Source organism: Staurois parvus, unplaced genomic scaffold (assembly GCF_062004578.1).
Source record: "Staurois parvus isolate SC_StPar_1 unplaced genomic scaffold, SC_StPar_1.0 ptg000595l, whole genome shotgun sequence".
Lineage (NCBI taxonomy): Eukaryota > Metazoa > Chordata > Amphibia > Anura > Ranidae > Staurois > Staurois parvus.
The window spans coordinates 996,276-1,012,600 of NW_028318391.1; the positions used below are offsets into that span (position 1 = coordinate 996,276).

The window sequence follows — 16,325 nt, forward strand, 5'->3', positions numbered from 1 at the left end:
GAATTGGCGGGTGCCACACCTACTCTAGGAGGAGCTAGCAGAAAGATTCCGTGAGGGTAACAGAGTCACACCCAACCACCACATTGAATCAACATCGTTATCTAAAAAGTCACACTTTTGCTTTAGATCAGCTTCTTATCTACCCAAAACTTGTCATCTACCCTAAACTTAAAGACTTGTAACTTCTCAAGCAAGTAGACCTCTTTAAACAGGTTCTTCTCTTCTAATGTGACATTACTAGATGTCATAAATACGTTCAATTCCACAAACAAGTTCTTATCTTGCTATAAGCAGTCTAATATCTTGTGACTCTGTTCCTTTAGCTTAGAGAAATGACATCAGTCACTTCTAATGCTCCTGGCATTTGGGCAACGATGCTTCATTGTACAAATTACCCAAGAAACCAAGGGTCCAAGGCCAACGCATTTCATAGGCATTACAAAGCCACACATATGAGCCACTGGGCGACTGATGTTTCTGTGCTGAGAGAGCACTCACTGCACGCTCCCAATTCAGAGACAGCTCTCAGTCCCCACTAACGTCCGCTAGCTTTTGGATCATGTGACCACTGTAACAGTCAATCACAGTGGTCACATGATCGTTGATTCTTCCCACCCCCAGGGTGCTCCAAACGTTTTAAAGAGATGCTGGGATAGGAGGGAAGGGTTTGAAGTGGACCTAGCATGAGATATAATACATATGTTAGGTGCAGCTTTCTGAGTAATGTGTCAATTTAACACTTCCAGGTAATTATTACCTATCATGCAGCTCACGCTACTCCTCCATCATTGCCTTCATTGGCTTTTCTCTTCAGGAGGATAGACCCATCTTTGTTCAGGCATCATCCAAGGTCACCATCTACATTCTAGACCATGGGTGTCAAACTGGCGGCCCTCCAGCTGTTGCCAAACTACAAGTCCCATGAGGCATTGCAAGATTGATAGTTGCAAGCATGACTCCCAAAGGCAGAGGCATGATGGGACTTTTGGCAACAGCTGCAGGGCTGCCAGTTTGACACCTCTGTTCTAGACCACGTGTCAAACACAAGGCCGGCAGGCCGAATCTGGCCCTCCAGGCCATTTCATATGGCCCTTGCCCCCTCATCTCCACCCCCACTTTGTGTCAGCAAAAGAGGAGAGGACAGAACTCCTCCATCAGATCCTGCGATTCTCCGTGCAGTCATGAAAGGCTTGTCTCTTTCGTCTAAACCCAGTTATAATGCAGAGGCAATTATTTAATATGGTGAAGAGTAGATGCATTTATTTAGTCTTACAGATACAATTGGCCCTTTAAGGGCAAACAAAATGCTGATGCGGCCCGCAATATTATTGAGTTTGACACAACACCCCTATTCTAGACTGAGATGCCGACTCACAGATGGGTCATTGCAAGGACTTGACACCATATCCATTGTACTGCATTTTTCTGCACACCACTGCACATGTATGATGTGGGCAGAGCACATAGAAAACAACCGCTCTTGGTGTTTTAAATACCTACATCCTGGCTTGTTTCAAGATCAGAGCAGTCATTGGGTGTTCACACCCAGCATCGCAGCTTGGATTTCCCATCAGGATTCTGTAGCCCTGCGTCATCCCACACTCTGGGCAGCAACAAAATGGCCACCAAGCCTCCAACTTTTAGGACAACTCAAGTGATAATCTCTTTAGTTGTCCTCAAAGAAGGAGGTTTGGTGGCCATTGTTTTGCAGTCCGTGTCCTGAAATAAGCCAGGACGTTGGAATGAAAACAGAGGGAGTATATTGGCCAGGCTTTATGGGTGTGAAAAAAAGCTCTTCAGGCGTGGCATTTGCATTAAACAATATTCTTACAGCGCATTTTAAACTTCTGGGGCCATTTGTCTGCATGGACCACTTTATATAAAAGGTGAACTTGGCCTTTAACCGTGTCCCCTAATCTTTACCCCATGCAGCGTGACCCCTGTACCAGGTGACAGTAGCAAGTATGCTGGGGGGAGAGAGAAGGACCGTTATAAAATGTCCTCATGCCGACTTCATTAAACTTGCACTGAATTCATGGCATCTTCTACAGGTAATAAATATGCATTATCAGGCTGAAGCTTTATGCCGGTAATAAATTGTCTCTCATAGAGCATATCCAAGCGAGGGGGAAGATCTTTCACCAAAATAATGTAGAATGACACAGACCTGTGCTGCTTTGTGTTAACATTTCATCTCGCTTATCAAAATTGAGCTGCTGGGTGCAGTCGGGTCCTCCCATGACTGATCGATGGTGAGGACTTGCCTAAAAATTGTGGCCTTGATAGATTTCTACCACAGGAGGCTCCTAAACCTAAAGAGAATTTGTCTATACTTTACAGACAGCAAAGGGTACTGTTAGTACTGCATCATGCAAAGACGTTGTAGACTATTGTGCTCTTCCAACCTTGTGTTAACAGTTTGGTGTAGTCACTTTTCTACTCCACCATGACTGTGCCCCTGTGTACAAAGCCAGCTCCATAAAGACATGGTTTGACCAGTTTGGTGTGGAGGAACTTGAGAGTCTTACACAGAACCCTGACCTCAACCCTACTGAACACCTTTGGGATGAATTTGAATGCTGATTGTGAGCCAGGTCCATCCAACATCAGTACCTGACCTCACAACCTCCTGACCTCCTTCTCATAGCCCTGACCTCAACCTCACTGAACACCTTTGGGATTAATTGGAATGTTGATGGTGAGTCAGGTTTTCTCATTCAACATCAGTACCTGACCCGATAGATGGTCGCACATTTCCACAGACATCCTCCAAAATCATGTAGAAAGTCTTCTTACAAGAGTGAAGGATGTACAGCCACAAAAAAATGGAAGGGGAAGGGTGAGGGATATTAATAGCTGTGATTTCTAGTGAACCGTACTATTTATACTACAGCAAAGAAAGACATTGTAGATAATAGTGTCTTCCATCCTTGAGATAACAGTTTGGTGAAGACCCTTTTCTGTTCCACCATGACTGTGCCCCTGTGTACAAAGCCAGCTCCAGAAAGACATAGTTTGACCAGTTTGGTGTGGAGGAACTTGAGTCTTACACAGAACCCTGACCTCAACTCTACTGAACACCTTTGGAATGAATTAGAATGCTGATTGTGAGCCAGGTCCATCCAACATCAGTTCCTGACCTCACAAATGGACACAAATCCCCGCAGACACACTCCAAAATCCTGTAAAAAAAAAGTCTCCCCAGAAGAGTGGAGGAGGTTATAGACACAAAGGGGAACCCACTCCATGGAGCGAGGAAAGCATCTTCATATTACTGGCTATGAAGTAGGTGGTGGCAACTCCATATTAATGGCCAATGTTTTGCAATGGAATGACCAAATAAATCATATAGGTGAGATGTTCGGGTTTAAATGAACTGTTAACCATATAGTGTAACAGTTGCGGGATTACACAATGACGCATCAATTACTTTAAAAGGATTCATTGTTATGCCAGTTTAACTAAAACATCTCTATGCATTAGGACACTGTTTGACCAGTTTGGTGTTGAGGAACTGAAATGTACTAAACAGCCCTAACCTCAGCCCAACTTAACACCTTTGGGATGAATTGGAATGTGAATGGTGAGCAAGGCCCTTCTATCCAACATCAGTACCTGACCTCACAAATGGGCACATAATCCAACAGACACCCTCCAAAATCTTGTATAAAGCCTTCCCAAAAGAGTGGTGCCAACTCCATGAAGACATGGTTTGACCAGTTTGGTGTGTAGGAACTTCAGTGACCTGCACAGAGCCCGGACCTCAACCCTACTAGACACCTTTGGGATAAATTGGAAGGCCAATTGTGAGCCAGGTGTTCTCATCCAACATCAGTACCTGACCTCACAAATAGGCAATAATTGTGCTCTTCCAACCTTGTGATAATAGTTTGGTGAAGACCCTTTTCTGTTCCTCCATGACTGTGCCCCTGTGTACAAAGCCAGCTCCATAAAGATGTGGTTTGGTCAGTTTGGTGTGGAGGAACTTGAGTATCCTGACCTCAACCCTACGGAACACCTTTGGGATGAACTGGAACACTGATGGTGAACATGCAGCATCAGTACCTGACCTCACAAATGGGCACAGATTCTCACAGACACCCTCCAAAATCCTGTGGAAAGTCTTCCCAGATGCATGAGGGACGTCATAGCTACAAAGAAGGGAAGAGTTAGGGACCAACTCCATATTAAGAATCATGGTTTATAGTGAAGGGTACTTTCGAAACTACACCAGACATTGTAGATAATTGTGCTTGTCCATCCTTGTATTAACAGCTTGGAGACCCTTTTCTGTTCCAACATGACTGTGCCCCTGAGTACAAAACTAGCTCCATAGAGACATGGTTTGACCAGTTTGGTGTGGAGGAACTTGAGTGTCCTGCTCAGAGCCCTGATCCCATCCCTACTGAACATTTTTGGAATGAATTTGAATGCCAGTTGTGAGCCAGGTCTTCTCATCCAACATCAGTTCCTGACCTCACAAATGCTCTTTTTGGATGACAGGAATTCTAGCCTTCCACTGCACTTCCACCCTTATGGCAACAGTCTTGTAAAGGTTCTTTTTGGTTGCAGCATGACTGTTCTCAAAACCAGCTCCATAAAGACATGGTTTGACCAGTTTGGTGTGGAGGAACGTGAGTGTCCTGCACAGAGCCCTGACCTCAACCTTCCTTAACTTCTTTGGAATGAATTGGAACACCAATCGCAAACTAGGTCTTCTAGTCCAACATGTGCAGCCTGCTTTCTGTTTACTGCTGCTGCATAGTGGCTATGCTTTACTGCTCCTTTGTCATAACACAATTCTACCAGTCATATATAGGGCGACAGGCTTTTATCTCAGTATTTGTTCATCAAGAGGTTGGCAGACTGCAGAGAGATACATCTGAAAGTAGATTTTACAAATCTGTAGAGATAAAATATGCCACAAGTATGTACACATGTCAAAAGTACATTGGACTTTCAATCCCAGTGTCAAGAGAGGCAGCACTAGATGGCACTTTGGTACTGTATATGTGAGCTGACGGGCTGAGAAAGCAGAAGGATGACCTATTTGGTATCCAATCAGGGGGTTGGGGTGTTTGGTATCCAATCAGAGGGCTGGGTGTGTGTCTTAACCCGCTGCTCTGACGAAGTAGTGCTGCTGCCAGGGGCGAACTGACCATTTGGAAACTCTGGAACTGCCCGAGGGCCCGGGGTCAGTAGGGGGCCCCATGAGATGCCCCTGGTACCTTTTTCATAGGCTTATTTGAGTTTGGGCAAGGACACAGGGGCCCCATGATCCCCTATTGCCCAGGGGCCCCATGAGTTGTCAGTCCGCCCCTGGCTGCTGCAGAGAAGTGTATTTCCTGTTTGTGTGATTATTCTATCAGCTTTGAGATCACGATCATTTGTAGGCTTCACTGAAAGAAGCAGCCTTTAGGCCGCCGCGGTGTCGTTTGTTTAATATCGTAATTGTCAGATACAGTTACAGTATTAAAAATAAAAGGTTAGTTCACCTTTTCAGAAGAAATAAAAAGGTAAACTGACACCCTAACCCACTCCACCCTTCCCCTGTGAGCGATACAGGTTCACCATCCAGAAATCGGTGTAGTGGTCCTGGGCTTTGAAAACCATGCTGCTCTTCTTTCCCTAGGGATAGCAGGACTAATCAAAGCAGTTCTGATTAGTCAACTCCGGCATGTGACTGCACTGACTGTCCAGAACTGCTTTTCCTCCCACTATTCCTCCCACTATTCCTCCCACTGTCACCAATGATGGGACACTATTCCCCCCACTGACACCAATGATGGGGCACTATTCCTCCCACTGACACCAATGATGGGGCACTATTCCTCCCACTGATACCAATGATGGGACACTATTCCTCCCACTGACACCAATGATGAGGCACTATTCCTCCCACTGTCACTAATGATGAGGCACTATTCCTCCCACTGACACCAATGATGGGGCACTATTCCTCCCACTGACACCAATGATGAGGCACTATTCCTCCCACTGATACCAATGATGGGACACTATTCCTCCCACTGACACCAATGATGAGGCACTATTCCTCCCACTGATACCAATGATGGGACACTATTCCTCCCCCTGACAGCAATGATGGGGCACTATTCCTCCCCCTGACAGCAATGATGGGGCACTATTCCTCCCACTGACACCAATGATGGGGCACTATTCCTCCCCCTGACACCAATGATGGGGCACTATTCCTCCCCCTGACAGCAATGATGGGGCACTATTCCTCCCACTGATACCAATGATGGGGCACTATTCCTCCCACTGACACCAATGATGAGGCACTATTCCTCCCACTGACACCAACCATGGGACATTATTCCTCCCACTGATACCAATGATGGGACACTATTCCTCCCACTGACACCAATGATGGGGTACTATTCCTTCCACTGACACCAATGATGAGGCACTATTCCTCCCACTGACACCAATGATGGGGCACTATTCCTCCCACTGACACCAATGATGGGATACTACTCCTCCCACTGACACCAATGATGGGGCACTATTCCCCCCACTGACACCAATGATGGGGCACTATTCCTCCCACTAATACCAATGATGGGGCACTATTCCTCCCACTGATACCAATGATGGGGCACTATTCCTCCCACTGATACCAATGATGGGGCACTATTCCTCCCACTGACACCGATGATGGGGCACTATTCCTCCCACTGACACTGATGATGGGGCACTATTCCTCCCACTGACACCAATGATGGGGTACTATTCCTCCCACTGACACCAATGATGGGGTACTATTCCTCCCACTGATACCAATGATGGGGCACTATTCCTCCCACTGACACCAATGATGGGGTACTATTCCTCCCACTGATACCAATGATGGGGCACTATTCCTCCCACTGTCACCAATGATGGGACACCAGGGGCAGACTGACAACTCATGGGGCCCCCGGGCACTAGGGGATCATGGGGCCTCTTTATCCTTGCCCAAACTCAAAAAAGCCTATGCAAAAGGTACCAGGGACATCTCATGGGGCCCCATACTGACCCCGGGCCCTCGGGCAGTGCCCGAGTTTCCAATTGGTCAGTCCGCCCCTGTGGGACACTATTCCTCCCACTGACACCAATGATGGGGCACTATTCCTCCCACTGACACCAATGATGGGGCACTATTCTTCCCACTGACACCAATAATGGGGCGCTATTCCTCCCACTGACACCAATGATGGGACACTATTCCTCCCACTGACACCAATGATGGGACACTATTCCTCCCACTGACACCAATGATGGGGCACTATTCCTCCCACTGACACCAATGATGGGGCACTATTCCTCCCACTGACCCCAATGATGGGGCACTATTCCTCCCACTGACACCAATGATGGGGCACTATTCCTCCCACTGACACCAATGATGGGGCACTATTCCTCCCACTGATACCAATGATGGGGCACTATTCCTCCCACTGACACCAATGATGGGGCATTATTCCTCCCACTGACACCAATGAAGGGGCACTATTCCATCGACTAATACCAATGACTGGACAATAGTCCTCCTTCCACTGACTACAAGCAACATGTAATTTTTTTTAAATTCTACTTACACTGGAACATTTTCTACTCCCACTGGCCTCTCCGGCCCTCCCAAAGTCTGAAGGACGGTAAACGGGCCCTTTGCTTAGGTAATTTGGAGACCTCTGCTATAGTGTGTAGTTGCTTTAATCCAAACCACCAAGTGTGATTTCTGTCTCCGCCTGGCAGTACTCGGGTCGTTGGTTCGAATCCCAACCACGGCACCATCTGCCTGTAGTTTGCATGGTCTCCCTGTGCCTGTGTGAGTTTCCTCCGGGTACTCTGGTTTCCTCCTACGCTCCAAAGACATGCTGGGAGGTTAATTGTCTCCTGTCTAAATTGTCCCTAGTATGTGTATGTATGATTGTGAGTTAGGGAATTTAGATTGTACGCTCCTCGGGGGCGGGGACTGATGTGAATGTACGATATATGTAAAGCGCTGAGTAAATCGCACTATAAAAGTACTAATAATAATAATACTGACACCAGGCAATGCTGAGAGACGGCCCTCCCTACCCCCCACCCTCTGTACAGAGCATGTTGCATGTTTCCCTTTGAGACTGTGTAGAGGGGGAGCATCCTTTCTCTCCACTCAGGTCTCTGATTACACTCAGCTCTACGCAGTGTGTCGTGAAATTAGAGTAAGCCGTTTCAGTCCAGGAGAGGAGCCGGTACACCTGTGCAAGACTAAAGGGGAGGAGCTGGTACACCTGTGCAAGACTAAAGGGGAGGAGCTGGTACACCTGTGCAAGACTAAAGGGGAGGAGCTGGTACACCTGTGCTAGACTGAAGGGGAGGAGCCGGTACAACTGTGCAAGACTGAAGGGGAGGAGCCGGTACACCTGTGCAAGACTGAAGGGGAACAGCTGGTGCACCTGTGCAAGACTGAAGGGGAGGAGCCGGTGCACCTGTGCAAGACTGAGGGGGAGGAGCTGGTGCACCTGTGCAAGACTGAGGGGGAGGAGCCGGTACACCTGTGCAAGACTGAAGGGGAGGAGCCGGTACACCTGTGCAAGACTGAAGGGGAGGAGCCGGTACACCTGTGCAAGGATGAAGAGGAGCAACCGGTACACCTGTGCAAGACTGAAGGGGAGGAGCCGGTACACCTGTGCAAGACTGAAGGGGAGGAGGCGGTACACCTGTGCAAGGATGAAGGGGAGGAGCCGGTACACCTGTACAAGACTGAAGGGGAGGATCCGATACACCTGTGCAAGACTGAAGGGGAGGATCCGGTACACCTGTGCAAGACTGAAGGGGAGGAGCCGGTACACCTGTGCAAGACTGAAGGGGAGGAGCCGGTACACCTGTGCAAGACTGAAGGGGAGGAGCCGGTACACCTGTGCAAGACTGAAGGGGAGGAGCCGGTACACCTGTGCAAGGATAAAGGGGAGGAGCCGGTACACCTGTGCAAGACTGAAGGGGAGGTGTCGGTACACCTGTGCAAGGATAAAGGGGAGGAGCCGGTACACCTGTGCAAGGATGAAGGGGAGGAGCCGGTACACCTGTGCAAGACTGAAGGGGAGGAGCCGGTACACCTGTGCAAGACTGAAGGGGAGGAGCCGGTACACCTGTGCAAGACTGAAGGGGAGGAGCCGGTACACCTGTGTAAGACTGGAGGGGAGGAGCCGCTACACCTGTGTAAGACTGGAGGGGAGGAGCCGGTACACCTGTGCAAGACTGAGGGGGAGGAGCCGATACACCTGTGCAAAACTGAAGGGGAGGAGCCGGTACACCTGTGCAAGACTGAAGGGGAGGAGCCGGTACACCTGTGCAAGACTGAAGGGGAGGAGGCGGTACACCTGTGCAAGGATGAAGGGGAGGAGCCGGTACACCTGTACAAGACTGAAGGGGAGGATCCGGTACACCTGTGCAAGACTGAAGGGGAGGATCCGGTACACCTGTGCAAGACTGAAGGGGAGGAGCCGGTACACCTGTGCAAGGATAAAGGGGAGGAGCCAGTACACCTGTGCAAGACTGAAGGGGAGGTTTCGGTACACCTGTGCAAGGATGAAGGGGAGGAGCCGGTACACCTGTGCAAGGATGAAGGGGAGGAGCCGGTACACCTGTGCAAGACTGAAGGGGAGGAGCCGGTACACCTGTGCAAGACTGAAGGGGAGGAGCCGGTACACCTGTGTAAGACTGAAGGGGAGGAGCCGGTACACCTGTGTAAGACTGGAGGGGAGGAGCCGGTACACCTGTGTAAGACTGAAGGGGAGGAGACGGTACACCTGTGCAAGACTGAAGGGGAGGAGCCGGTACACCTGTGCAAGACTGAAGGGGAGGAGACGATACACCTGTGCAAGACTGAAGGGGAGGAGCCGGTACACCTGTGCAAGACTGAAGGGGAGGAGACGATACACCTGTGCAAGACTGAAAGGGAGGAGCCGGTACACCTGTGCAAGACTGAAGGGGAGGAGACGATACACCTGTGCAAGACTGAAGGGGAGGAGCCGGTACACCTGTGTAAGACTGAAGGGGAGGAGCCGGTACACCTGTGCAAGACTGAAGGGGAGGCCGGAGGGAGGATTTAAAGGGAAATAGTTCCCTGATCTTGGATCTCAGTGACTTTTCCCTGCTTGCCTCCAGCCCTCTGAAGGAGAAGTGCTCCCTCTTCACATCTCTAACGTGGTGTGCGGATAGAACACATTCTTCCCTTTGCAGAAGCCAATTACACGGCTAAGTTGTTCCATTTCTATCCGTCTCCTTCTGCCCTTTGTGAAGAGCTTCGTTCCGTCTCTTCCTCCCAGAGATGGAGGATCTTCGGTCTCTCAAAGTCAGTGTGATCTCCGCTGCATGCCACAGCACTTCATTAGAAGGACATTGGGGGCTGAGCGCACCCCTCCGCCCACCGATCAGTGTCAGGAGTCAGAGAGAAAACGTGAACACGGAACGTTCTGTACTGAGATGTGCTGCTATGGGAGAAGGGGGGATATAGAGGTGTAGAAGGAGAGCAGGAATGTGAACCCGGAGGGGCTGCCCCCTGACCACACTCTACGGCTTCTTGTAGCAGCGACTCAGCTGGGTCAGGACTCAGCTATTGAGGGAGATGAAGCTCCAGTAGGGGATGAATATGAATGCTGCAGGCAGATCCAACTAATGACTTCCTATCACTGATACACCATAAAACTGTGTGACTCCGGGATGACATTAGAGTGTAAGCTCCTCTGGTGCAGAGACTGATGTGACTGTGGGGGAGGGGACATTAGAGTGTAAGCTCCTCTGATACAGAGACTGATGTGACTGTGGGGGAGGGGACATTAGTGTGTAAGCTCCTCTGGTAGAGAGACTGATGTGACTGTGGGGGAGGGGACATTAGAGTGTAAGCTCCTCTGGTAGAGAGACTGATGTGACTGTGGGGGAGGGGACATTAGAGTGTAAGCTCCTCTGGTAGAGAGACTGATGTGACTGTGGGGGAGGGGACATTAGAGTGTAAGCTCCTCTGGTACACAGACTAATGTGACTGGCTCAGTGATCTCTGCACAGCACTGCGGTATTAGTCAGAGTTATGTAGAGAACACTGAGCCAGTCACATCAGTCATCAGTCTGTGCACCAGAGGAGCTTACACTCCAATGTCCCCTCCTCCACAGTCACATCAGTCTCTGTACCAGAGGAGCTTACACTCTAATGTCCCCTCCCCCACAGTCACATCAGTCTCTGTACCAGAGGAGCTTACACTCTAATGTCCCCTCCTCCACAGTCACATCAGTCTCTGTACCAGAGGAGCTTACATTCTAATCTCCCCTCCCCCACAGTCCCACACTATTATTCTACATTAATATAGCGCTGACATATACCGCAGTGCTGTACAAATGTATAATAGTATGTGATGGGGGGTGGGGGGCATTAGAGTGTAAGCTCCTCTGGTACAGAGACTGATGTGACTGTGGGGGAGGGGACATTAGAGTGTAAGCTCCTCTGGTGCAGAGACTGATGTGACTGTGGGGGAGGGGACATTAGAGTGTCGGCTCCTCTGTACAGAGACTGATGTGACTGTGGGGGAAGGGACATTAGAGTGTAAGCTCCTCTGGTGCAGAGACTGATGTGACTGTGGGGGAGCGGGCATTAGAGTGTAAGCTCCTCTGTACAGAGACTGATGTGACTGTGGGGGAGGGGACATTAGAGTGTAAGCTCCTCTGGTACAGAGACTGATGTGACTGTGGGGGAGGGGGCATTAGAGTGTAAGCTCCTCTGTACAGAGACTGATGTGACTGGCTCAGTGTTCTCTGTACAGCACTGCGGTATATGTCAGAGCTATATAAATGTATAATAATAATAGAGTGTGATGGGGGGTGGGGAGCATTAGAGTGTAAGCTCCTCTGGTGCAGACTGATGTGACTGTGGGGGAGGGGACATTAGAGTGTAAGCTCCTCTGGTACATAGACCTGTTTATAACTGTCACCTCTGTTCTTTCAGGTCCTGGCAGGCAATCACTTTTGACCGACAACCGACATGTTTTATCCGGATAGTCGGGACTCACAACACAGCGAATGAGGTGAGACTCCTAACTGCTTCTATTGCAGATCCATGACAGGGATACAGATGGGGGGGGGGGGAGAGCGAACATTGAACTCTGACATGGCAGAATTACACTGATATTAACCCATCCAGACCGAGGTGCCCAAAGAAAGCTCCGCTTTAGTCTCCATCCACACAAGAACGGACAGTTCCCATAGCACTTTACCTCTCCCACAGATGTTCGATCCCAACTGCAGGAGGAGGCGGTGTGGTGTGCAATTCAGCACATCACATACAGGTTTTTTTGTTTTTTTTGTATTTTTTGTATTTGTACCAACTTTATTTCAAGTGTACAAAAGTACATTTCATGTTGCGTAGCGCTACTATACAGTGCCATGCAGTTGTGTACAGAGTGTTGCGATAAAATGCAGCATTGCAGTGTGAATGGGACACACAGGATACAATTGTTCCTATAGCCAGCAACACAGATCATTGTATTCTGCAGGTGAGGGGTGAGGAAGGCGGGGACAGAATACAATAGCTCAGCAGAGAGGGATCCACACATTCAATGTGGATGGGGGATTCGGTTTATTTTTTTTTTCGTTCAACTTGCTGTTTGAACGAAAAAAAAAAAAAAAGAATCGTGTATGGCCTGCCTAAAGGCTTTTAATGCGGCACCTTTGGAGAATTTAGAGAATTTTGGGTACCATCGTTATGTTTTGTGATTTCCCGGGTGTGCACAATTCAAGACTTGATATGTTTGGTATCTATTTACTCGACGCAACTCAGTCTTTTATATTTTACAAAAAAATTGGGTATAATATTGTTTGCGCTAAAAGTCATTTAAGTCTATTTTTTCCTGAAAATATGTGTTTGATAAATAGCTGCAATAAAAAAGTGCAACTACCACAATTTTATTCTCCGCTTTCAGAAAATATATACTTTTTTGGTGGGGGGGGGGGCTAATGTACCGTATGTTTCGCTCCATAAGAGGCACTTTTTTCCCCCCAAAAAAGGGGGGAAAATGTCAGTGCGTCTTATTGGTGCGGCCGGTCCGGTATGTCAGAATACCAGGCCGGCCGCTCAGCTCTCCTCTGCAGCAAAACCTTACCTATTCCTCGGTCCAGTGCTGTACAGTCTTCCTGCATGACAGGTCCCAGAAGACGCCAGACCATTCACAAACCACAACACTTCTTGCGCATGCACAGTGGGCACCTAGCTGTCACAGCCGTGTGCCCACACTAAAGGGAGGACAATTCCACTGAAGTGGGAGCGGGTACCTTTCAAATTCAGGTACCCGCTCCCCCTCCCTTCCCAAAGGTCCACAGTCTCTGGTCATCTCCTGTACTGTGTCCGCAGTCTCTGGTCATCTCCTGCACTGTGTCCGCAGTCTCTGGTCATCTCCTGCACTGTGTCCGCAGTCTCTGGTCATCTCCTGCACTGTGTCCGCAGTCTCTGGTCATCTCCTGTACTGTGTCCGCAGTCTCTGGTCATTCCCTGTACTATGTCCGCAGTCTCTGGTCATCCCCTGTACTATGTCCGCAGTCTCTGGTCATCCCCTGTACTGTGTCCGCAGTCTCTGGTCATCTCCTGTACTATGTCCGCAGTCTCTGGTCATCTCCTGTACTGTGTCCGCAGTCTCTGGTCATCTCCTGTACTGTGTCCGCAGTCTCTGGTCATCTCCTGTACTGTGTCCGCAGTCTCTGGTCATCTCCTGTACTGTGTCCGCAGTCTCTGGTCATCTCCTGTACTGTGTCCGCAGTCTCTGGTCATCTCCTGTACTGTGTCCGCAGTCTCTGGTCATCTCCTGTACTGTGTCCGCAGTCTCTGGTCATCTCCTGTACTGTGTCCGCAGTCTCTGGTCATCTCCTGTACTGTGTCCGCAGTCTCTGGTCATCTCCTGTACTGTGTCCGCAGTCTCTGGTCATCTCCTGTACTGTGTCCGCAGTCTCTGGTCATCTCCTGCACTGTGTCTGCAGTCTCTGGTCATCACCTGTACTGTGTCTGCAGTCTCTGGTCATCTCCTGCACTGTGTCCGCAGTCTCTGGTCATCTCCTGTACTGTGTCCGCAGTCTCTGGTCATCTCCTGTACTGTGTCCGCAGTCTCTGGTCATCTCCTGTACTGTGTCCGCAGTCTCTGGTCATCTCCTGTACTATGTCCGCAGTCTCTGGTCATCTCCTGTACTGTGTCCGCAGTCTCTGGTCATCTCCTGTACTGTGTCCGCAGTCTCTGGCCATCTCCTGTACTGTGTCTGCAGTCCATTGGTTCAGAATATTTTTTTTCTTGTTTTCCTCCTCTAAAACCTAGGTGCTTCTTATGGAGCGAAAAATATGGTAATTTCTTGCAATGATGCAGATTTTACCATGTGTGCAAAAAATTAAAAATTACAAGTGTTTAAAGGAAGAAGTTAAAAATAAATAAATAAATAAATATATTACAAACATAAATATGTGAAGAAAACACTAACCAGTATCTTCAATGTGAATATTTAGTGTGTTAGATCCGCCAGCATCTTATTGTGTGTATATTTATGTAGATTAGCACGTTACACGGCTTATTTTCTACCCTTCACTCCCGGCTGATCCATCGTCTCCCGCAGACAGTAAATCTATTGTCAGCATTGATTGCAGCTTTATCAATTTCCCTCCTGCATGAGATACACAATATATCAGCCTCATTATGTCCCTATTTCTTTATATCAGTAATAATTGTGATGTGTGCAATGCAATCATGGCTTTGAGCTGAACACATAAGAAGAGGAGAAAAAAAAAAATAAAACAAATCTCTTTTCTCCGGCTCGGTCTGGAGTTATACGCGGAGTCATTCACACAACCCATCCATTTTATTACGCTCTAAACAGTCTAGAAATTGCCGTCCGTAATGACTACAATCTGTATGATAATTTCCACTTGTGGCACAGTACACCGCATAATTACAGAAGACGCTTTTGCGGCACCCAGATCTCCGCGATTTTGCATCTCGGTGAACGGTTACCAAAAAAAAAGTCACGTACGGATTATTGTTACCGGTTGATGGATTGCAAAACCTAGGGGAGTAATGGCGGAAAAAGACCAAGTGGTCCATCGAGTCTGTCCCTGTGACGGGAGTCACTTTGGGTGGGGGGCCAATAGAACACAGCTCACTTGGGAGAGGTGGGTAGACCCCTGTCTCAGCTCCCCATATCCTATGTATAAGTCACCCTGTGCCTGTTAGGGGTACAGGGTGAGCTGTCCTAATATTGGGGTGGGGGGTTGTTGATTGTTTAATGCCATGTGGTTGTATCCCATTGTTCTATTGTGTGTCTTGCTTGGGAGCAAACTATTATGGCATGTATGTGCAATCTCCTAGATTGTAAGCTCGAAAGAGCAGGGCCCTCAATCCCCTCATGTTTTGCATTGTATTGGTATTGTTCTGTCACATGTTCTGTCCCCCTTTGTAATGTACAGGGCTGAGCGAACTATTGGTGCTTTATAAATACTGTATAATAATAATGTGTTTATGTGTATTGGCTTGGTGGGGGGTGTCTGCAGCAACCCTCCCTCCAGATGGGACTGTCTGTTGGTGTGTCTCTTGTTACTAAAGGTAGATTGCTCCCTTGAATGTACAGTTGTGTTCAAAATAATAGCAGTGTGTTGAAAAAAGTGAATAAAGCTGAAAATCCTTCTAATCCTTTTATTTCCATCCACACAAATGCATTGGGAACACGACACATTCTATTCCAAATCACAACATGAAGAAAAATACATAAAATTTGTGTTGTTCCTCTAAAAAAATGGAAGAAAAGTGAATATTAGACGGTTCAAAAAAATCTCAGTGTTTGTATTCTTCTTTACAAACTCAAACATTCACTATATAAACTGAGAAATGTTTGAAGATTTTGCTTTCCTTTGAATGACTTCATGAATATTTGGTTGTAGTCGCACTGTTTCTGAGAACTGCTGTACATCTGTGTTGCATGGAGTCACCCAACTTCTGGCCCCTGTGATCAGGTATTCCAGCCCAGGATGATTGGACCACATTCCACAGTTCTTCTCTATTTCTTGGTTTTGCCTCAGAAACGGCATTTTTGATGTCACCCCACAAGTTTTCTATTGGATGAAGATCCGGGGATTGGGCTGGCCACTCCATAACGTCCATCTTGTTAGTCTGGAACCAAGATGTTGCACGTTTACTGGTGTGTTTGGGGTCGTTGTCTTGTTGGAACACCCATTTCAAGGGCATTTCCTCTTCAGCATAAGGCAGCATGACCTCTTCAAGTATTCTGATGTCTTCAAACTGATCCATGATCCCTGGTAT

At 48.2% G+C, this 16,325-nt stretch overlaps 1 protein-coding gene across 2 annotated transcripts in view; it reads left to right on the forward strand.

The window, feature by feature from the left end:
• Nucleotides 1–16,325, forward strand: part of BTBD9 (BTB domain containing 9) — a 312,168-nt gene that overhangs the window by 264,119 nt on the left and 31,724 nt on the right. For both annotated transcript variants that reach the window (XM_089692566.1, XM_089692565.1), the window contains exon 10: nucleotides 11,987–12,065. In XM_089692566.1, the coding sequence (XP_089548692.1) occupies nucleotides 11,987–12,065 (79 nt within the window). The remainder of the gene's footprint in view (nucleotides 1–11,986; nucleotides 12,066–16,325) is intronic.